This window comes from Tachypleus tridentatus, chromosome 8 (genome assembly GCF_004210375.1).
Source record: "Tachypleus tridentatus isolate NWPU-2018 chromosome 8, ASM421037v1, whole genome shotgun sequence".
Lineage (NCBI taxonomy): Eukaryota > Metazoa > Arthropoda > Merostomata > Xiphosura > Limulidae > Tachypleus > Tachypleus tridentatus.
This window is the reverse complement of record NC_134832.1, coordinates 37,689,902-37,714,381: the sequence shown is the minus strand read 5'-3', so window position 1 is coordinate 37,714,381 and position 24,480 is coordinate 37,689,902. Positions and strand designations below refer to the sequence as shown.

At 30.4% G+C, this 24,480-nt stretch overlaps 1 protein-coding gene across 1 annotated transcript in view; it reads left to right on the top strand.

Moving 5' to 3' along the window:
• The window catches only part of Rpn2 (Regulatory particle non-ATPase 2), a 243,293-nt gene that overhangs the window by 19,389 nt on the left and 199,424 nt on the right, over positions 1-24,480 (top strand). The window contains exons 6-11 of the mRNA XM_076448295.1: positions 1,967-2,110; positions 4,840-4,908; positions 6,215-6,369; positions 15,574-15,652; positions 16,787-16,924; positions 19,514-19,602. Of these exons, the coding sequence (XP_076304410.1) occupies positions 1,967-2,110; positions 4,840-4,908; positions 6,215-6,369; positions 15,574-15,652; positions 16,787-16,924; positions 19,514-19,602 (674 nt within the window). The remainder of the gene's footprint in view (positions 1-1,966; positions 2,111-4,839; positions 4,909-6,214; positions 6,370-15,573; positions 15,653-16,786; positions 16,925-19,513; positions 19,603-24,480) is intronic.

Below are 24,480 nucleotides of genomic sequence, written 5' to 3'. Positions count from 1 at the left end.
CCCACCATGGCTTAATACAGTACCCAAATGTGACCTTTGTTTAAGTCATCTGAGAAAGGTAGATACTCTAGATTGGAAGTACAGTGTTTTATTTACTGAATATCTTTTGAACAATCTTTCCATTCCAATTTATACTGATGATTCCAAATCAGGTAACTCTGTGGGCTCTTCCATGGTTTGTTGATGTTGGGTGGTTGCTCACAGAATCCACTCTACAGCTTCTGTGTTCACTGCTGAACTGTACACCATTTCTCTTGCCCTGGATCATATTGAAGCTAAGCAATACTACAACTGCACTATTGATACTGACTCACTTAGTTCTCTACTGGCCCTGGAATCGCTTCACCAATTGGAGGCAATTGGTTCTCACTCTGTTCTCGCTGATATTGAAAACTGACTTGCCCATTTGTCATTAAAATCTACACCTATTCAGTTTTTCTGGATACTAGGCCATGTTGGTATTCACGGGAACGAGCTTGCAGACACGGCAGCTAAATCTATCTGCTCTGGCACTATCAGAACTGTGCCTATTCCATACATGGACTATGGTCCTGTATTCAAGGCTCAGCTCTGTGTCAGCTGGCAGTTGACTTGGAGTGAGCAACGCAACAACAAGCTTTTCCAAATAAAACCCTATATTGGACTTTGGCCATCTAGCTTCCGTATGGTTTGGAAGGAGGAAGTTGTTCTGACTGGACTACACATTGGTCACAGTTTTTAACTCATCGTTTTCTTTTATCTGGAACTGATGTACCAGTGAATAGTTTGTGTAACATTCAGATCACAATTAGCCACATTTTATTTTCTTGCCATCATTATGACTCTCAACGAAGGCGCTATTTTAAACATGTTCTGTCCTAAGGTTTGTCCATAACATTAAAACGGTGTTATTGGTGACGGTTTTTAGTTTTTTAACGGCCATTAATATTTTTAATGTTATTTACATGTTTTACGTTTATTCATTACACCTTTTAATTCTGGTTCCCTTTTAAGAGTCACAATAGCTATAGTTCGATTTGAAATTGGAAAATGGCCATAACATTATGTAACTCGACACCAGGACTGGAAAGGCCAACTTCAGGTGACTAATGCTGCTGTTTGAATTATCCCTTTAAACTACCCGTTAGTTGTCCTGGCGAGTTATTACAATTTTGCTGCGTGTCTTTTAACACTTTTATTACTTTACTTTTTGATACTGGCCATAATGACACATAACTCGGAACCAGGACTGGAAAGGCCAACTTTACGTGACTGATGGTGGTTCTTGTACTTACCTATTAGTCTTTCTGGTGGGTTATGATAATTACCATTATGCTTCAGAAAGTCTTTTATGACTTCTCTTACTCTGGTTTCTCTCTTAACATTGTAGACTAGATCTCAACATTGGTTTTTATGCTTTTTATGTTTTTCAATGCTGTTTTGTTTTACCTTCATTTATTTTATGAATTTTACTACATTTACTTTATTTTTACCTTTTTACTGGATATTTGGTGCAGATAGCCTGACTGCTTTGTGCCATAAAACACTAAATCAACCAATCAATCAACCTGGATAAATTTTAATGACCAAGACAGATGTAAATATATTTAAAGTAACACTGAAAAACAGCAAGTGCATTGAATAATTTTTCTTTATAAAGTGTGCTGAACAAAAATTATTTAACAGCGAGACCTTATTTTTAGGGTAACAGTGTTGTCATAATTCCTAATATTTGTTGTTTTTAGGTTTCTAACAAATTTTAAACATCCATGACTTAATGTTTCATTGACCAAGGGCAAACATTACTGGTTGCAATAGGAGTAGCTTTTCTTATTTAATTTTGTGATTATATAGTTTTCCACTTTATATTATATATGCTTAAAAATGAGTTGTTGTAATTTATATATATTTAGAGAAAAAGGTAATTGAAAATAGTTTTTAAAAATTTGTTGTATAAAGAATTTTTTCCTTACTGTTTCTTTATCAGGATAATGTGCAGGCAATGCTTTCATACAGTTTCAGAGTAACCATGTCACTGATCCAGAACCGGCACTTCAGAAATGAAGTTTTAAGAGTTCTAGTTCGTCTGTATAAAAATTTGGAAACTCCAGATTATGTCAATATGTGTCAGGTATTTCACTTTTAATTTTCTCTTATTACTCAAAGTCATGGAATATTGTTTTCCTGTACACTTAAGGAAGTATTAAGTTTATATTTTATAAGCTGTATATACACAAAACCTTAAACATCACAGTGAGTAGGTTAGCATGATTTTGTGTTTATTCTGTTCTCAGATTTGTTGCAAACTTTCAAGATGTAATTTAGGACTTGAAACATAAGTATACTCCTTTCTCTTGCTCTCCAAATTTGTTACTATTTAAGGGTTTTAGGGTGAGATATATTTTGCTAGAAAGCATAAACTAGGTTTTCTCAAATCTAGTTATTAGAGTTAAAAGTTGTTTTATGTCTTTCTAGTACTATCTATTTCCTGTTTTTTAGTTCTGATTTTCAGAAAGTCATGAGAATTATAACCTTTTTTTGAATTACCTAAACAAAGCTAAAAGATGGTGAAATATCTTGACATTTTTTATAAGTTACATTTTGCTCTTTGTGTGAATAACAAAAGTTATTGCTGTAAAAAGTTCTTGCCCATTGTTTAATTTGTTTATGTTTAACATTGTAAAAATATATTTCATCAATAAGATTTGTTTAAGGAAGACAAAGAGATTAATTGATTCCTTGCTGTTCTGGTGTCACAATGAGTATTGTTGTTAAAAAAAACAAACTTTTGTGTCATAATAAATATCTGTTATTATAAATAATTCCAATTCTGATGACAGACATTGAAAATTGTAAAGGCATTGCTATTACATTAATATTTTGCAATTATTATTATATTTTTACTATAACACAGAATAATGTAACATTCATCATTATTTAAACTTCTCATGGGAAGGCATCATGGAATAGAGTAAAAATTGCAATTCAAGGTTTGCTAAACCTTTACCAAATTTGGAAACTGGATAAATAAAAATCAGGTAGATGGCACGGTAGGTAAGTGTTAAGTAGTTTAGTTTGACTCCAAAAGTTACTATTTGGAATTTGTTAATTTTACTTACATATGTAAAAGTACATCTATTTATATATTGTGAAAATATAACAAATCAAGGTAGAAAAATCTGATTTTCATTTCATTGTATGACAGAAGATGGAAACAAAAAAAAGCCCCATTCTATGAGTGTTAATAGTTTAATGTATTTATTCATAAAAATAGAATAGAAAAACAAATGAATCTCTTGTATAAATCAACAGATATCGTATGTATCAAAAAATAATGTAGTGTGATGGTTTAATTTGTGTTTGATTTTCATTACTGGGGTATTTGTGTGTAAAAATGTCAAACTAAAGGTTGTGTTATTTAGGTGTGTTATTTAAAAAAATATTTTAATAGAAAACAAAAGATGAAATTGAAAAATTTGGATAGAGCAAATTTAAAAGTATTGATACAAATGTAAATGAAGTGTTTTGGATAGTAATTTATGGTTTTGTGGGAAAGTGTCCCCATGTATTTTTAAGAAATGAATAAATGAGTGTAATGGAAGTCTATAATATTTGGAAACAAATCACAAATCTGGGAATTTTTGTAATTTTTGAAACATGCTTGTCATTGCTAAATCTGTTTTCTATTAAATTATATCTGTTTAAAAGCTGAGGAAATGTTCTTCAATGACAAGACATTAAGTTAGCTTAATTAGGTTTAACAAATACAATACACAATATTTCAGTGATTAAAACCTATACTGCTGTTAAGTTTGTCATATTTAAAGAATTTAAATAAGTGAAAAAAATTATTTATTGAAAATATGAATTTACTAAATATAAATTAATCTTGATCAAGAATGTTGTTGACCAAAATATTGTTCTTTTCCACTGTGTTTAATAAAAAATAATGTGTTATAATTATATTAATTTTTTTATAATGTATTATTTCAATTTATGAAACTTATGATTGGGAAACTGCATTTTATTGTTTTTAATGCCAGTAATTTTGAATATGCATAGGATAGCATTTTTTCAATTTCACTTAACATTTTTTTTTGATAAAGTTTTTCATGGACAATTTATTCAACTTGTTAGGTTTCATTGTGAATGGCTTTATTTGAAATGTCAAGCTGAATAATTAACTGTAAAGAAAAAATTTATTAAAATGACTGAGTAGATCACTGTAAGTTGTGTATTTTGAGACTTTTCATACCTTCATATTCCTAATAGTTTGAATGACTAAAAGAAAATTTCTTAAATTGATCTGCTGTAGATCACAGAGTACACATTTTTTAAGCAAGCAGTTTTATCATTAGCATTGGTTTATTTAGTTATGAATTTTAAGCAATATGAAATGGTAGATTCAAGTTTTGGTCTTGTTTGTACTTAAACACTTCATAAGGTTAGATAGAAAATAAAGTATGAGAAAGTGTTCCTGACATTTACAGAAAAATATAGCCTACAGAGTTCTTTTCTAATGTGAAGAAACATGTACATTATAAAATATATATTCAATTAAAAACACATATTAGCAAATGTTACATTAGTCATGAGGATAACATACATGCATATAACTCCATTTAACTAATCTTATCAAATAAATCTTAAATCTCTAAATTGAACTTATGGCAAAGTAAAAAAAATTAAATTTATGAAAAGAAAGGATGTTTGAGACTGCAGTGTATTTATGTTTTGTAGTTGATATGAAAAACTTCTGATAAAAAATTTGATTTAGGTCAACATTGATATAATAATTCAATAAAAAATTCACTCTGGTGTTTGATATTGTAAATACTATAAATTTTTTATTTTTTACAGTGTTTGATTTTTGTTGATGATGCTCAGTCTGTTGGTGATGTTCTGGAAAAACTCAGCAAAGGCAGCGAGGTATAAATAAGCTTTTTTGGACCTTTTTAAAGGTTATATTTTAAAAAATTTAAACTTCAAAAGTTGTTGATGTTATAATCACTGGATTCAACTAATGCAGTATGAGTTTGTTGAGAACACTTTTCTTAGTCCAAAACTGCACTTGTGAGCTTTCCAGTGGCACAACAATATGTCTATGGACTTCTGCTGGAGCCTGTGGTGGGCAGAGCACAGATAACCCTTTGTGTAGTTTTGTGCTTAATAACAGACAGCAACAATATATTTCTTAAGTTATTGGCTTCATTCATATATTATCTGAGGCTCCATAAAAAGTCCCTTTATTCTTTGCATAAAACTATAATTTTAGAATCTGATGTACCCACCTGTTTTGATTTGATTTGATATTTCGATAAGAAGAACCTCTAAAGTGTAGAAATTATACTTTTCTTTTTAAACGTGGCACATAATGCCTTTTACTTTTCATCATAACTGTTTTGAGTGAAGATTTATTCAAACCCAGAGAAAAGAAAAACTTTTAATTTTCTTATGAAAAGAGATTATAAAGTTGTTAAAAGCACTTAAATATGTTGGATTGGTAATGGACATACGTGAAAAGAAGGACATATTGTAAAAGATCTGGTGAAGTAACAATGAAGTAATCAGAAATAATTAGAAAATATTTAGGTTTAAACTTCTTGAATTATTTTGTTTTTAAATTTAGCAGTAAATATGTTGGTGCTATGTTATGGTAATGGATTTTTTATGTATTTGGTTATATAAGTTATTGCATTTTATTGTTGTTAAAACAAGTTTATATGAAGTTGAGATAGTTTTTTGTAGTAATATCTTCTCTGTTGTATATCATAAATTTTAATGAAGAAAAATGATTTACCATAAGTATTTTGTACAATTTAGTATTTGCATTTACTATAGATTAACAGTGTATATATGCTATTTTGTAAGTACATGAATTCATATGAGATCTTTGCTGAAAAATTTTAAAGTAATTAAAATCATGTAATTTTTTTAATGCTGTAATTGGATAAAAAACTGTGTAGATTAGCATAAAATTTTTAATTACATTTTTACTTGAAAAATACTGATATAGTACATGTGGCTTTTGTTTCCTTTCTTATAACTGTCATTTTCTTGAAGGTACCCACATTCTGTTACTGAGTATTATTGATAAAAATAGTACATGCAGCTGCTCACACTGATGTACACATTCATCTAAACATACAAGCAATATACATTTTGAGTGCATTTATCATATCATTAGATACCTTTGTATACTATGTAGTATCAGTGTTTTTTGTTTGGTTTTCAGGAAAATGCTCTAATGGCATATCAGATTGCTTTTGATTTGTATGAAAGTGCTACTCAACAGTTTTTAGCTCGAGTTCTTCAGGCCTTGAGAGCTACTGCACCAGTCCCCTCCACAATAACTTTACCATTAATTTCTTCCAAGGAGAAAAAAGAAGGGTACAGAACAACTATTGTAGTATTGGAACATACAGATCTATAAATTCCTTGTTAGCATAGATATAAAACCAATAAGTAAAGTTATCAGTAATGTATTTTCTCGCTAATATGGAGTGAGTTTCAAAGTTTTTAAGAAGAAAAGTATTTTTTAAGCAATTAAAGTTTTTTAGAAATTGTAAAACTTGAATTGTTTGTTCTGTAGAGTAAGTATATTGATTGTGAAAGTGTGCATTCTTAAAAGTTTTGATATTTTGGTGCTTTGTATGTGACATCTTATTTTTTCAAATCTTTTGTGTTGTATTTTTTGGTATTACAAGTTATGAATTGTGAAAAAAACATTAAATAAGTGTCATTTTTGATATCATAGAAGCAATGGTTCAGCAAAACATTTTTGAGTTTTTTTGCATATTGAATTCCTTCAGTAGTTTTGTGTTTATTAGTGCATTATAGTAGTTGCCATTGTGTTTTTTCTGCTCTAAGAAAATTCTAAAACAAAATTTTTGTATTTCTAAAGAATATTGAAAAGGAAATAATGAATATTGTGTTTGATCAATTTATTATTAGATAGCCCTGTTATAGAACCCACCTATCTTACCTTTAGCCTTAATGGAATAAACCTAACTGTAAACAGATGACATATTAAGTCTTCAGTTGTACCAAATACTTTATTGAATTAGGTTAGAGAAAATGTTATGACTTGGATAATTCACACCTGTATGAATCAGCTTTAAGACACTCAGGATTGCTTATCAAAATTACAGTCTGTAAAATGCATAAGTAGGAAGTAGTGTAATTTAAAAATAGGCTATACCATGAATCTGAGAAACAGGAAATGCCTGACATAAGATGTAGAAGGATATAACAAATACAGTATCATTCAGGAAGTGAGATCCACTGTGTGAGGTCACACACAAGTGAAATATCTATTTCTTCATATGGGAGTTTTATTGAATAATTTAAACATAGAAACAGTGCAATAATATGAATGTTTCTTCTGTATTTAATCCTTTCACAATGGGTCATGGGTCATAGGCCATGTCATCACATTTGTTGACTTGCATTCAAAATTTTATTGAACTACTATTTTATGAATTTATATCAATAAATTTAGAATCAAATTTGAGATTATTCATCAAACTTTATTATATATGAGTTAGTTTTTAATTTGAAAGTAAATATTAAAAGAACACATCTAAATATATATTTTAATGAGTCTCCTAGTATACTGAATGCAGAACTGGTTAAAATTAGATGTTTTTGATGTTAAAATATCAAGTCTATAGTTTTGTACAAATCAAACTCAAATTACTGATATTAACAAGTTAAAAGTAAAATAAGAACCTCATATCTTTTTATTTAGCTAAGATATGGCTTATTTACTGAATCAATTACAGTGGCTCTGATTATCTCTTTCTGTTTTTGCAAACAGTCCCTTATATACACTGCTTTAAATGATATATTAATAACAAATCATCAGCTTAGTATGTTCCCAGAGTAGCTTTCCTCAGCCATTTTAATCTTTGAAAAGGCAACCATGTTCTTTTGATCAAGATGTTTTGTCATTAGTTTACTCAGTTTCATATTTTTTTAACTCTAAATACATCTTAGTTAGAAGGCTTAATAGATTATAGTGGAATTCTATGGTATCAGTATAGCTATTTATGATTTATTGGTTATTCAGCTTTATGAAATGTAAAAAAAAATTTGTTTGATATCCTTCACATGTGAAAAGGCTTAACAACCTATGTTCAGCAGCAATTGAGTACAAAGGTAATACCAAGAAGAGGTAATTGTTTGCTTTACTTCTTGTTTTATTGCTCTATATTCTAAGAAAAATGAGTTTAATAATTTATTTCTAAATAGTAATAAACTATATATATTATAACTGTAAGATATTCAAGCTATAAACCAAAACACATGAACATGAGATTTTCTTTAAAAAAAATTGAAAAACATCTTTTTAAATACACTATATTTTTTTTAAAAAAGGAATCCTAGGGTACAAGCTACAATGTGGGATTATAAAATGTATCCTAGGTTTTGGAAGTGACTGAAGTAGTAGGACCCACATTGCAGTGGGGATACACCATCTATCAGGCTTAACCTCCAATTTGATAGTTTCACATCAGAAAATTAGAAATTAGGAGAGCAAACATGCATGCTTAAGCCCACAATGTCCCACATCTATATCACCCTTCACTGCCTGCAAACAGTTGTGGGGAAGGTGACTGCTCTCCCAAGTTAGAAGAAGAAAAAGATAAACATAAAAAGATGAAAAAATATATAAATAAATAAAAATGAAAATAAGGTACTACTATTTGGGGGTAAGTAAGACAAAACTTACCTCTTGATGTTAGCATTCCTGCCCCCAGTTTGGAAGACACACTAGTTAACACAACATCAGCAAAATGAGTGTCATGCTTTTATTCTTAACTAATAATTTTTAGTAATTTTGAAGAGTTTCTGATTTTCTTTTCTTTGTAATTATTTAATACATTTTTGTGTTAATTACAGAATAATTTAATATATCTGATCTAAAATTTTTTATTAAATCCATTAGTTATTAATTTTTGTATCAGTATATCAACATTATTAATAAAATATTGTAATTTATTATAAATTTTACAGTATTTTAATAACTGAAGTTACAATGTTTATAATAGAAGGATATGTATGACACATTACTGTGTAAGGAGGGTAGAACATAAATTAGAAAATCAAAATATTTTCTTTTATGAAAAATATTTATATTGATATCCTTTTCATCAATTACTTTAGTTTTTAAATCTGAATAATGTGCACCTGTATTAGAAATTGAAGTATTTTCAATTTCTATTTCTGTTGAGTAAATGGTGTCAATAACATTATATATTTCAGAATTATTTATGCTGATTAAATCATCAATACATCTATAAGTTGAAGTAGAAATATCTGGATTTGTATAGTTTTTAATAAATATATTTTCATAGTAATATAAATATGAATTTACTGCACAAGTTGAACCATTAGTTCCCAGTGGAACTCCTATCACTTGTTTATTGAAAAATATAAACTTATAAATACAGAAACATATCATATATTGTATGTTTTTGGAACTATATTTTCTTTTTTTCAGTTCTATAAAAGGATAACAGTATTGTTCTATTTATGAATTGAAAACAAAGATTAAATCTTTCAATGGTATTGTGGTATAATAATGTTGTAAAATCAAATGTTTGAATACCATTTACCTGCTCACACATTCTTAGATGTTCCAAAATAGGTTGGTTATTTTTTTATTATCCAAAACGTATGTCTTTTATTGTTAATACTTACATTTTCTATTTTATCAAGTAAAATATTAAGTAATTTATTTAATAATACAGCCAGTTTATTGGTAATTGTTTTTCCTGAATTGGAAATAAATCTGAATTTAATTGGAGATTTATGTAATTTTGTAATAGCATAAAGAAATGTCAAATCTACATATGAATTATGTTTAGAAGAAAGTTTATGATGAACTTTAACAAAATTATTACTGACTATTTTTTATTACATTATACGTACACATCTAGACAGAAAGCAAAATCAACCAACAAAAGTAAATATATCTCACGAATAAAAAAAATCATGAAACCATATACTGCTGCATACCATATATTCCCAACATCAGCAGACAAATAACTAACATTTGGCAAAAACTAGTAACAAAATATGACATTCCAATTAATACCAAATTTATTCAATAACCAGGCACAAAACTGAGGTCTATACTATGTAAAAATTACATAGACAAACACCACACCAACATTATTTATAAAATACAATGTGATAACTGCCACAACTTCTATATTGGAGAAACAAGTAGAAAAATGGAAACCAGATTCGAAGAACATAAAATGTCACCTTCACACGTTTTTAAACACTGCAAGTCAAACACAACATAACCATAGAAAACACTCAAATACTAAATAAACAAACATATACAAACACAAAATTAAAGAAGCCTTACTTATACAACAACTTAAACCCAAAATAAACTAATATAAAGGAATGCCTTTATACCTATATTAATATAATAAAATAAATTATATATTCAAACACCTAACACTGCCCTCTACATTCCGACACTCAGTTACACAACCCCTTCCAAACATGTGGTCAGCTTCCGGTCAGTTACCTCTTTCTTTCTTTGTGAACCTGACGATGACCGAAGAAGTTCGAAACGTTGTTCGCTCTTCTACGTAAAATATTTTCTCAACCCAAACGAGCCATTTTTGCATATAAATTTTTCTACAAGTGGGTTTTCTCGACATCACTGATTTATGAAGCTAAGTTTTAATAACCTTAACTAGACATATTAAATTTAAATTATAATTTAGCCTAGCAGGCTGGTTATAGTAATTATATTGCTGCTAATGTAATAAAATATAAGAGCAAAAGATGTTTCACATGTCCTGTTCCAAATATTTTTCATCCCATTACTTATAGTAATTCTTTTTGTAAAATAAAAAATATTTATTTATTAACATGTACTAAATGTGATATGGAATATGTGGGCCAAACTTCAAACTTATAAATTTACATAGATCTCAAGTTAAAACAATTTAATAAATTCTATGGAATTGAAGCATTTCAGGATTCATCCCTTTATCTCTTTTAAGATAACTATATTAGAAATAGTTAACGAAAACATCAATAGTCTTCAAAGAGAACACTTTTTTAAATCTAAAAACATTATATCCTTATGAATTAAACCAAGATTTCAATAGTTCTACTGCTCTGAATTTGAGCAATGATTATTGTATTGGTAATTTTTTCTTTATAGATATCTTTGTTCATAAAAATAAAAAACTAGAGGTAAAGGAAATAAAGTAAAATGGGTTATTTTTTTTCAGAATTGTATAGTTGTTTAGATATTAGTTTCTATACTAGCATTAGTATACATAAACTATTTTTTAAAAAAATATTTATGAACTTAATTTTCCCAAAATAAAAGTATTAATGTTATAAATAAATATAATTGATCAAAATGATCATGCTAAACACTTAGACATTACAAAATATTGATTAAAAGGTAATGATGTTTCAGCTTCTGAGAAAGAGAAACGAAGTAAAACTTTCATACTTGATAATGAATTTGAGACATAAAATATACAATGATTTACAGATTTCTAAATTTATTCATCAATCAGTAAACAATAATATCTTTTCTTGTAAAATCTTAGACCTACTCTCAGTTCCAATTGGCCCATTAATATATAATCATAAAAGTTTTTTTAGATAACTTAAATGTAGATAATATTAATAGTTTACCTTGTGAATGTGAAAATAATTTATTTGTTGGCACTTTTCATAAACATATTATTGCTTGTAATTTAGATATTGTAAAATACAATATTGTGTGAAATAATAAAAAAGGAACTAAATACAGAATAGCAACAAAATGTAATAAAAATAATAATATAAAAATCTCTTAAAATATTGATGAATATATTTTAAAACTTAATTATCTTACAGCTTATCCATCTAGATGCTTTTTAGAATGGAAAATGTGTAGTTAAAAAAATAAAAATAAAATTATTTTACATAAATTTAAAACAATACTATACAGATTTATCATTAATCAGCTAAAAAATAAGGTTAAAGAACTGCGAGAAAAATGTTATAGTTCCTATTGATAAAGCTAACTACAATATTGGTGTAATTTGCAAAAAATTCTATGCATTAATTGTGATAAAAAAAATTAATAATACACAAAATTTTAAACTTGTCAACCAATCAAAAGATACAGTAGTTTATTTTGTTAAAGCTTATAAACTTTCTTCTAAACATAATTCTTCTGTAGATTTGCTGTTTCTTTATGCTATTCTGGAATTACATAAATCTTCAATTAAATTCAGATTTATTTCCAAATCAATAAAAACAATTATCAAACAACCAGCTATATTATTGAATAAATAACTTAATATTTTGCTTGATAAAATAGAAATTGTAAGTATTAACAATAAAAGACATGTTTTGTATTATAAAAAATAACCAACCTATTTTAGAATGTCTTAAGAAAGTGTGAGCAGGTAAATAGTGTTGAAACATTTGATTTTATGACATTATATACCACAATACCATTAATAAAACAATATTGTTATCTTTTATAGGACTGGAGAAAAGAAAATATAGTTCCAAAAACATAATAGATACAAATTTCTGCCTTTATAACTTATATTTTTCAATAAACAAGTGATAGGAGTTCCAATGGGAGCTTACTATTCAACTTGCATAACAAATTTATATTTATATTACTATGAAAATATATTTATTGGAAGCTATACAAATCCAGATATTTTTATTTATAGATATATTGATGATTTAATTAGTATAAATAATTCTGAAATATATGTTTTTGACACTACTTATCCAAAAGAATTAGAAATTGAAAATACATCAATTTCTTATACAGATATACATTATTTAGATTCAGAAGTTAAAGTAATTGATGAAAAGGATATCAATAACATATTTTTGATAAAAGAAAATATTTTGATTTTCTAATTTATGGTTTACCTTCCTTTCATAGTAATGTGCCATACCCATCTATTATAAACATTATGACTTCACAGTTATTCAGATATTGTAAAATTTGTAATAAATTATAATATTAATACTACTGATATACTGATGTGAAAATTAATAGCTAATGTATTTAATAAAAATATTTTGGATAAAATTAGTAAACTATTATGTAATAAATAGAAAGAAAATAAAATCAGAGAAATTCTGTTAAGAACGACTAAAACTTTTTAGTTAAAAATAAGGTAATCTAAGAACTTGGGACTGCCTTAGGTGGATGTACATCTTAAGCTCACATAAAAGTACGTCAGTCACGTAAACTATAATTTTACTGCTGCATACCATATATTCCCAACATCAACAGAAAAATAAATAACATTTGGCAAAAACTAGTAACAAAATATGACATTCCAGTTAATATCAAATTTATTCAATAACCAGGCACAAAACTGAGGTCTATACTATGTAAAAACTACACTGACATATACCACACCAACATTATTTACAAAATACAATGCGATAACTGCCACGACTTCTGTATTGGAGAAACCAGATTCAAATAACATAAAAAGTCACCTTCACATGTTTTTGAATGCTGCAAGTCAAATAAACACAACATAACCATAGAAAACACTCAAATACTAAATAAAGAAATAAACATAAACAAACAAATGCAAAATTAATGAAGCCTTACTTATACAACAACTCAAGCCCAAAATAAACCAATACAAAGGAACACCTTTTGTACCTATATTTACAAAAAATAAAATAAGTAATATAAAATTATATATTCAAACATCTAAGCCTGCCCTCTACATTCCAACACTCAGTTACACAACCCCTTTCAAACATGTGGTCAGCTTCCGGTCAGTTACCTCTTTCTTTCTTTGTGAACCTGACGATGACTGAAGAAGGTGAAACGTTGTTTGCTCCTCTACGTAAAAATTTTTCTCAACCCAAACGAGCCATTTTCACATAAATAAAAAAACTCATTTTGCTGATGTTGTGTTAACTAGTGGTTCTACCATATTGAGGGCAGGAATGTTAACTTCAAGAGGTAAGTTTTATCTTACTTACCTCCAATTGGTAGTAGCTTATTTTCATTTTTATTTATTTATTTATTTTTCATCTTTTTATGTTTATCTTTTTATTATTTTAATTTGGGAGAGCAGCCACCTTCCCAGAATTGTTTGCAGACAGTGAAGGGTGATGTAGATGTGGGACATTGTGGACTTAAGCACCCACATCTTGCTCTCCTAATTTATAATTTTCTTATGTAAGACTAGCAAATTGGAAGTTAAGACTGATAGGTGTTGTATTCCCACTGCAATGTGGGTCCTACTACTTCAGTCACCTCCAAAACCTAGGATACATTTTATAATCCCACATTGTAGCTTGTACCCTAGGATTCCTTTTTCAAAAAAATATACAGTGCATTTTAAAATTTCTTGCTAATGTGTTTTGGTTATGGCTTAAATATTTTTATGGTTAAAATATAATTAACCAGAGGTTGGATTTGCTGTTTTTAATGCAGTCCTTCCTTGTGATTTTGTTTATTTGTTGAACTTCATTTAGATATCAATTATTTCATTTCATTAATATATATAAAAATAGACACATACACACCCAGAATGTATAATAATGGAAATGTGACTGTATTACAAAATACTAGTTCATTAAAACAGCTAAGAAGGAAAGACTAATGTAACGTGAGTCCATGTCACTGCATCAGTGCAAGTTATGTAATCTTAGCTAGGCATGAATGGAAGGACAATGTAATAAAAAATAAATGTGTATGTGAATTTATAACATTATAAGACTTAGTTACTAAGACCAAACATTTGTATTTTCATGTTGTTATATATAGTCATCTTTTGTGTGAAAAAATATGTTGTTTTTTTGGGGACAAAGAATAGTTTTTTAATCATAACATGAAATCACTCAGACCAGTAATGAAACAGATTGTTTCCACAAACAACTCTTTAGTAAAAATATGTCATTAAAAAAATCAGATTTTTTAATGCAAAATATTTGTAATCTGTATTAAAATTTGTGAAGATATACTTGCTGTATCAAAAGTTGTAGTGTAAACACTTAATGTGGAAAAGTGTAGACAAAGTTGTGTATATTATACTGAACTCACAGTAAAAGAGTTAATTAAGTGGAAGATGCAAACTTAAGACTTTCTGTTAAATCATAATTTAATCTTGCAGAATTTTAAGTAAAAAATCCAAAAATTATTGGTCTGTGAATAGACATTGTAGTTTAGTTCATGAGATGGCTGAATATGTAATGCATTCCATGATGGAAAATGTCTGTTATTTTCTTACCACCTTTGTATTTGGTCTATAAATACAAGTATCTGTCAGGAAAAGTGTATTTATAATTTTATTTTTAAGTGATTTATGCTTATATTTACATATTTAATGTAAGATTAGTGATAAGACTGATTTTGTTTATAATTGTGTATTGTTGTAAGACCTCTTAAAAAACTGTATATTGTTTGTTCTCTTCACTAAAGTGAGTTTGATTCTCTGAGGTAACACCATCTTTTAAACAGCTACTTTCATTGGGCAGATTTTGCAACAACTATAATATATTTTATCTTTGTTTAGTTTAAGAAAAGAAAAACTTTTTCTGCTATATTCTTTATAGAGAATCTATGGAAACAGACCAAAAGGAATTAGCTGGTTCTCAACCCTTACCAGAACCAACACCTAAAAAGGAAGACCTGGTGGGTGGGATATTTCTATCAGTCTTTGTGTATAACTAGTTGATGAATTCAGATTAATGCTTTTCTGTATGAAACTAGGTATTCAAAGAAAATTACTATGCTCTATAGGATCCAAATTTTACATATTTCAGTAGCTATATGTTACACTGCTAGATTTATTTGAGTTATTGATTTAATATGTATAATGAAGTAGTAATTCAAAGAAGAATGTACTAAGGTTCATAATTTTAGAATAAAATATTTCAGTAACTACATGCTAATGTTTTCTAAAGTCATATTTGCAGAACTGTGCTCAAACAATGTATATATTTATATTTTTCTGTCAGTTTATTCAACACAGAATGTGAAACCTATTTTGTTGATAGCAGAAGTATGAACACCATGATTTAGTAATAGAGTATGAAAATATATAGTTTTGCAAAAATGGCATTTTATGCTACTTTTATCTTAAAACTTAAATTCATAAATAATATAGTGTTTGTGTGTGTGTGTGCACATAATATTGATTTGAATAATAATTTTATTGACATAGGTAATTAGTTATTATCATGAATAATGATAGTGGCCCATAATAGGGATTGCACAAAACCCTAATGGAATGTTCAGGCAAATATCACATTAAACAGTAAAGATTCACTTAAAATAACAGATGTCCATTACATGACTAACAAGTAGATACACAATGTTTTCTACTCCATACATTTGTTTTTTTAGGTAGCCCACTTCTATATTGTGTATGAAGTGAAGGAGTAAAAAAATCAGTACACTACATTGAATAATTTTGTTTCTGTTTTTTACAACATTCACTGTAAAGAAATGACAAAAAAGGTTATCATTTTCAGTTTTTTTCTGAAGTACATGTGGACTATAGCAGTAACTAATGAGATTAATAGAAATAGTGACAGTAGTTTTGTATTGTACATTTTTTTGTTTTATCTATACATTGTTATGGACAATAGAAAAACAGCAATTTCTTACATAAGTAATTTGAAAAATTGTACTTAAGAAGGCTTATTAAGTTAATATAATCTGTCATTAGTGTTAAAACATGTTGTCTTACTAAAGCTGTTGTATTATCTGAGAAAAATAAAATTAATATACAGTTTTTTAAATTTAAATCTATGTATTATACAGAGTGAGGAGCAAAAGAAGCATCAAGAAAGAATTGAGAAGCTGGCCACAATACTGGGAGGTGAAATTACCATCAATTTACATTTGCAGTTCTTAATAAGGAACAACCATACAGATATGCTTATACTAAAACATACCAAGGTAAGAAAGAATAAAGTTTTTTGTTATATACTTGCTTTGATTTGTTATACTTTATGTAACCCTTTCCTAACAGGTAAGGGATCAAAGGCCGTGCCATCGTGTTAGTTCAATAAAATTCTGAAAGCAAGTGAATAACTATTTTATGAATTTATGTTTGAAATCAAATTGTGGATTATAATATTATATATGAATTAATTTATTAACTTAAAAGTAAATATTAAAATAACACACTGAAATACTGGTTTTTGGGGTCACGTGGCATGTTGAATGCAGCACTGTTTAAAATTAGCTGTTTGTGATGTGAAAATACAAATTAGGAACTCAAATTATTAATATTATCAAGCTGGAATATAAAATAAGAACCTTGTGACTTTTTTATTTTGCTGAAATGTGACTTATGTACTGAATCAAATACAGTGGGCCCCATTCACCACTTTCCAATGTTGGAAAAGGTCCCATATATATACACTTCAATATATGACGTGAATAACCAATCAACAGCTTAGAATGACCAAAGAGTGGTATTCTCAGCCATTTTAATCTGTGAATAGGCTACTGTGCTCTTTTGATCCAAGACTTCAAGGAAGTAGGTTGTGTCTTGTCTTTATTCTGCTTGAAGTTTCATATTTTTTAACATATAAATAAATCTAAGTTATTAAGCCTAATAAATTATGATAAAATTCTATGGTATCAATTTTGTAATTTATGATTTTTTTGGTTATTCAACTGTATGTAAAACAAAAAAATTTTGTTTTGTATCCTCCACGTGCAAAATTTTAAGACTTAACAGCAACTGACTACAAAGGTAGTAGCAAGAAGAGATAGCTCTTTTCTTTACTTCTTGATTTATTGTTCTATATTTTAAGAAAAATAAGTTTAATAATTTATTTCTAAATATTAATAATTTGTATACATATATAGTGTATAATAATTGAAATGTGACTATATATTACAAAATACTAGTCCACTAAAACGTAGCCAAAATAGGGAAGACTAAAGGTCAGTTTTATATTACTTGGATACTTATCATGTGTGCACATGCATTGTGTCAATGCAAGTTATGTAATGATAGCTAGGCATGATGTGAAAGTCAATATAATGAAAAGTAATAAATATATGTGTTAATATATAGTGTTGTGAGACTTAAGCTACTTAAGATTAAACATTTGTATTTTGGTGTTATAATATGAAGTCATTATAGCATGGGAAAAAGTATAATTTATATTTATTTCCTAATTATTTTATGATAGTTATCACGTTGATCAAGTAACAGACCCCATATAGTTAGAGTATAGAAAATAACATAAATTGTAAAGTCCTACTGAAAACAAACATTTGAAATGTATTTAGAAAGTTTTAGAAATTCTGCAAATAATATTTGAGAATTTTGAGACAAAGAATAGTTTTTAATCATAATATGAAGTCACTTTGTACTCAGACTAGTAACCAAACTGACTATTTTTACAAACAAATCTTTGGTAAAAAATATCTGATAAAAAAGTCTGATTTTTGTATACAAATTAGTTGTAACAGTTACTGAAAGTCTACTACAGTTTGTGAAGATATGCATGATGCATGAAAAGTTATAATACAAATACTTAATGTGTGCAAGTATATATTGTAAGGGGTTTGTTGAAAAAGGGTTAAAAGAAATAAATTGGACTGTAGAGTGTAATTGTAGATACATAAAAATGAATGTCAAGAGAAAGGTAGTATGAAAATTGTTTCCACGAAAAACGCTTATACTGAAGTACAAATTTGATAAACAAGAAGTTCATTTATTCCTACAATGTCATGTTGTGTGAGGAGCTAATGCTTTGTTAGTAAAACCATAGTATTTTTGTTTTTGTACTTTCACATCAGAAACTGTATGTAACTGCTCTTGTAAGAACTATAAACGAAAAGCTTGTAAATACAAAGGTCTATCTGAACAGATGCTTAGTTCATCACTTTGGCTATGGTCAACTTCTGTTGTCTAATAGGAACTAGCTTAATTTTTCTTCAGGTATTAAAAGTTAAGAAAAAGGGAAGGTTCAATGTAAATGAAGGGACAAGGATAAGCTATACACATATACTGTTGGCATGAATTAAAAACACTGAAAACTGGAATTGCCAAGATGGATTGAAAACAGTACTGGAATTAAATAGATACTATTATAAGATAGCTATGATAAAAAACTTGCTACTTTGAGTTGGCAATGTGTAACTTTTTTAAAATCATTTTCAGAAAATATTTACCATGTATGAAAATACTTCTACAGTATATCAGTGGTTAAATGTGATAATATTTGGTTTACTTGACTTATAACATATCTGTTCAACTACTAAAAGTATAGTCATTAGTAAAATTGTTTGTTCTAAAACTAGACTTCAGAAATGATTGAATTGTGAAATCAAAATTCTCGATAAAAAATGTGGAAATGATACACAAGAAAGAATTTTATACAAGTTTTAAAGGGTTAAAACAGTTGTATCTATTTTTCTGTGTTTTAGGATTTAAAATTTTGATTAATCAAAGTTTTTAATATTAACTGAAACATTCAGTTATATATGTACAATAGCTATTCTCTGAAGTTTGCTTTCATTTAGGATGCTGTAAGGAACTCAGTTTGTCATACAGCCACAGTGATTGCAAACTCTATCATGCACTGTGGGACAACAAGTGATCAGTTTCTCAGGTAAGAGGCTATCTGTGTGAAGAGTGAAAAACTGTTAATGTTGACTGATGTAAATAGTTGCTTCTGACCACTGAATTGCATTAAAAGTCATGATACAGGATTTTGTTAAGAACAGCAATTTATCAATTTCATATTTTTAAAATACAAATTAAAGATGTTTGATGTTTCCTCTAAATATTTATTTAGATATAGTATAGTGTGTACAATATTAAGTGTTTCTTACATATTACTGATATGAAGATAAGATTCTATTTCTTGTAGAAATTCGTAGAATAGAAGGAAGTAAAAATACTTGTTGCTTAAGTGTAAAAGAAAATGAACCAACCATGCTGTTAATCTTTGTTAATATGCTTTCTTGATATATATGTTTATATATTTTAACTTCATAAGATAGCCATTTATGAATATCTTATATGTTATCTTGAAACCAGTTTTGAACCCCTCGGTGTGGATTCCTGTACATGGTGAGGGGACCTTCCAGAGAAGGTTCTGTTCTTTCAGTTTACCTCCTTTGCGATCTAAACATCCACCCACATGTTTGCTGTGCGTGGTGACCCGTGAAGGAGAGGAGAGAATCCTGGTTGTTGGGGGGTCCAACCCTAACACACCACTTTGGCCTTTAATTCCTATAGACGGGCAGCATTTGGGAGCCTCCAGAAGCTTCGATCTGGAGACATATTGGTGGAAACATCCATATCTCAACACAGTGAACTCCTCTTCAGTTCAAAGGCAATTGGGGATATACCTATTGAGGTTATGCCTCATGCTACTTTGAATTCATCATGAGGAGTTATTGTTGTGAGGGATTTGAAGAACATTCCCAAGTCAGAGATTCTTGCTGGTTTCTCCACTCAAGGAGTTTCTGAAGTGAGGCGTATCTCCACTTGGAAAGATGGAATTACGATGCTGACCAATATCCTTATTCTGACATTTACATCACCATGTTCACTTGCCACCATCAAGGCAGGTTATCTTAATTGCAGGGTATGGCCGTACATTCCAAACCCTTTTAGATGTTTCCAGTGCCAGTGGTTTGGTCAGTCAAAGACGTGTTGTGGTTCCTTGACGTGTGCTCATTGAGGTGGCAAGCACCACGATGCCTGTGAGTGAGAAATGGACCCTCATTACATCAATTGCAACAGATCTCACCCATCCAACTTTTGTTCTTGCCCTAAATGGTTGGAAGAAAAAGAGGTGCAGTGTTTGAAAACAATTTATAACATTGCTTATCCTGAGGCTCGAAAGTTGCTGTCGACCACTTCATCTCGGATGTATGCTGCTCCACTTCATTCCACTACTACAGTGGAACTGCAGACAGATCTCTCTGTGCCTCAAAAAAAATCTTTCTCAGAACAAAAGAAAAGTTTTTTGACCTCCATGGTTAAAAACGTTGATGAATCAACTTCAATACCCATCTCTGTTTTTTCAATACATTCTAACAAATCCCATGATCCACTTCCTTTGTTTCCGGGTACAGACATTTCCTCGGATACATCTTCTCCCACCCCAGGATGCAAAACGATCATTCGTTCATGTCCTCAATCACTGATATTCCCTTCCAACAGCAAAGACCTCCCCAGTTGACCATGGAAGTTGAGAGACCTTCCTCGGATAAGGAAAGTAAGGAAAAAAGATGTGGTCGTAAACAGAAGGGTTCTCCAGCTGCTTTGCCTATGCATCATTGAAAATGACCACCTTGATACAATGGAACTGTCGAGGTTTACATTCTAACCTGGATGACAAAACACTGATTGCTTCCTACCAACCTATATATCTTTCCTTACAAAAACATTTTTGAAACCTGCCAATACAGTCACCTTTTGGCAGTTTTCTCTGTACAGAAATGACAGGCTGCGTGATGGACAAGTACATGGAGGGGTGGCACTGTTAGTTGATCAGCATATGCTCACCCTGTCTTTGTCACGCAACTCACCCTTGGAGGCTGTAGTCATCCGTGTTTTTTTGGGTCATACCATCACTCTTTGTTCTCTCTACCTGTCTCCTGGAGAGACATATGGTCAATTAGACCTAGATGCTCTCATTGAAAGTTGCCATCTCCCTTATTAATCCTGGGGGACTTTAATGGTTGACAACATTCCCTCTGGGGAAGTGCTGATATTGATAGGAGGGGTTGCTCTGTAGAGCATATGTTCTCTGATCACAACCTTTCTCTTTCAGTACTGGTTCTTCTACTTATTTTCATGCACCTAGTCTGTTCTTTACTGCTACTGATCTCTCGGGTTGCTCCCCGTCATTATTCTCCCATTTTTCATGGAGGCAGTGATCATTTTTCTGTAATTTTGAGAGAGACTGGCCATGGTCGATGCCACCCAACATGTGTGCCCCTGTGAATGCTGGATCATGCAAATTGCCCTCTTTGACTGCTCTCGCAGAACTTGATCTTGCCAACATCTGTAAGTCATCAATAGATGATTGTATTGCAGCAGTAACTGACTGTATTTTATAAGTAGTTGCTCAGTGTATTCCTAAAACCTCAACACGTTTTCCATTATATCCTCGTCCATGGTGGAATCCTGCTTGCCACATGGCATGGAAGGCTGAACAACAGGCCTAGGATACTTTTCGTAGATATCCTATACTCGAACTGCATCAGAAGACCCATGCACATGCTCAGTGGGTAAGATGTCAAAGCCAGAAAGAATCTTGGATTAAGTTTAAAACCAGCATATCTTCTATCTCCAGATTTGAAAGGTCAGTGGGCAATATAATTTTGTTCCCCTGTTGATTTAGCTCTCTGATGGCGAGTAAGTGGCTGATACCTGGAGCATCACCGATACTCTAGGTGAAAGCTTCTGCTAAATATCTAGCTCTTCTGCTTCTTTCTCCACCTCTTAGCCATCAAGACTCAGGCAGAACGATCACCTCTTTCCTTTCGAGCTGATTGTCTATATGACTATAATCATCCCTTTAAAATTGGTGGAACTCAAACTGGCCCTTCATTGGTCTAGCAGTACATCTGTTGAACCTGGTGATGTATAGTATGAAATGCTGTGGTGTCTATCTCCTGCTTCTTTTGCTATTCTTCTGATTGTTTTAACCATATCTGGTAGAAGAATGTTTTTCCTGATGCCTAGTGCCAGGCTACTATCTTATCTTTCTCTAAACCTGGGAAAGATCCCAAGATTCTTTCACATTACCATCCAATTGCTTTGATGAGCTGTCTCTGTAAGACCTTACAGAGAATGGTTAATGCTCATCTTGTTTGGTTCCTCAAATCAAACAACCTCCTCTTGCCCACCCAGTGTGGGTTCTGACGACAGCATTCCACCACGGACCATCTAATTTGACTTGAAACATCAATCAGAGAAGCCTTTCTCAAATGCCAACATCTTGTTTCAATATTCTTTGACATTGAGAAGGCTTATGACACAACATGAAGGTATGGCATTTTGTGAGACCTCCATATATATGGGTTACGTGGCCATTTACATATGTTTATTAAAAATTTTTTAATGGACAGGAGATTCCAAGTTCGTGTGGGTTCAACACTTTCCTGTTCTTTTGTATAGGAACTTGGGGCCCCTCAGGGCTGTGTTTTGAGTGTCACACTTTTCAGTATAAAAATGAATGCCATTACTGATCAACTCCCACTCACTGTTGCAAATGGGCTCTATGTTGACAACTTTCACATGTCATGTCATGTCATGACAAATTTCTTTGGGCTTATCTTTGACAGTAAGCTGACCTCTATACTGCACATCAAGCAGGTACAGGTCAAATGTACAGGAGCAATGAACATCCTCCTTTTCCTCTCTTCCACCACTTGTTCTATGCTAAAGACTCAACGAAGGGTCACTGGTCTATGTCTCTGCCAGACCCTTGGCTTTAAAAATGCTGGACCCCATTCATTATCAAGAATTTTGGCTCTGCACTGGGGCTTTTTGCATTTCCCCAGTTCAGATCTTATACATAGAGCCTCACAAACCTTCTTTGCACCTCTGCCATTTACAATATGCTTCAAAACTTCGTCCCTTACCAAAGCATCCCACTTGGCGTTGTGTCTTCCTTCCTCGGTGGGTCATACTTTTCAGGACAGACGATTTGTCATTGTTCCTTTTAGCCATTGTATCCAGGTGCAGTTGGATGAATTGGGTCTGTCTTTGTGACCTATCTTTAAGTTATCTGAGAAAAGCAGACACTCCTGATTAGAAGTACCATCTGTTATTTGCTGAACATCTTTCCATTCCTATTGATACAGATGGTTCAAAATCAGGTGACTCTGTGGGCTCTGCCATGGTTTGTTGTGATTTGGTGGTTTCATGCAGAATCCCCTCAACAGCTTCTGTGTTCACTGCTGAACTGTATGCCATTTCTCTTGCCCTGGATCAAAACCCTGTATTGGACTTTGACCATCTTGCTTCTGTAAGGATCGGAAAGAGGAATTGTCGTAACTAGACTATGCATTGGTCACAGTTTTTTAACTCATCGTTTTCTTTTATCTGGAATTGATGCACCAGTGTGTAGTCTGTGCAACACTCAGGTCACATTAAGCCACATTTTACTTTCTTGCTGTCATTACGACTCTCAAATACGGCACCATTTTTAACATGTTCTGTCCCGAGGTTTGTCCATAACGTTAGACAGTGTTATTGGTGTTGGTGACACTGTCTACATTTGTAATGTTTTTAGTTCTTTTAAAGATCATTAATTTTTTTAATGCCATTTAAGTTTTTTAATTTATACATTAGACATTTGTTTAATGTGATTCCCTTTTCAGAATCAAAGTCCATCTAGTTTGATTTGAAATTAGAAAATGACCATAACATTAAATAACTAAAAACCAGGATTGGAAAGGCCAACTTCTGGTGACTAATGTTATCCATTAGTCATCCTGGGGAGTTATTATTAAAATTTTGC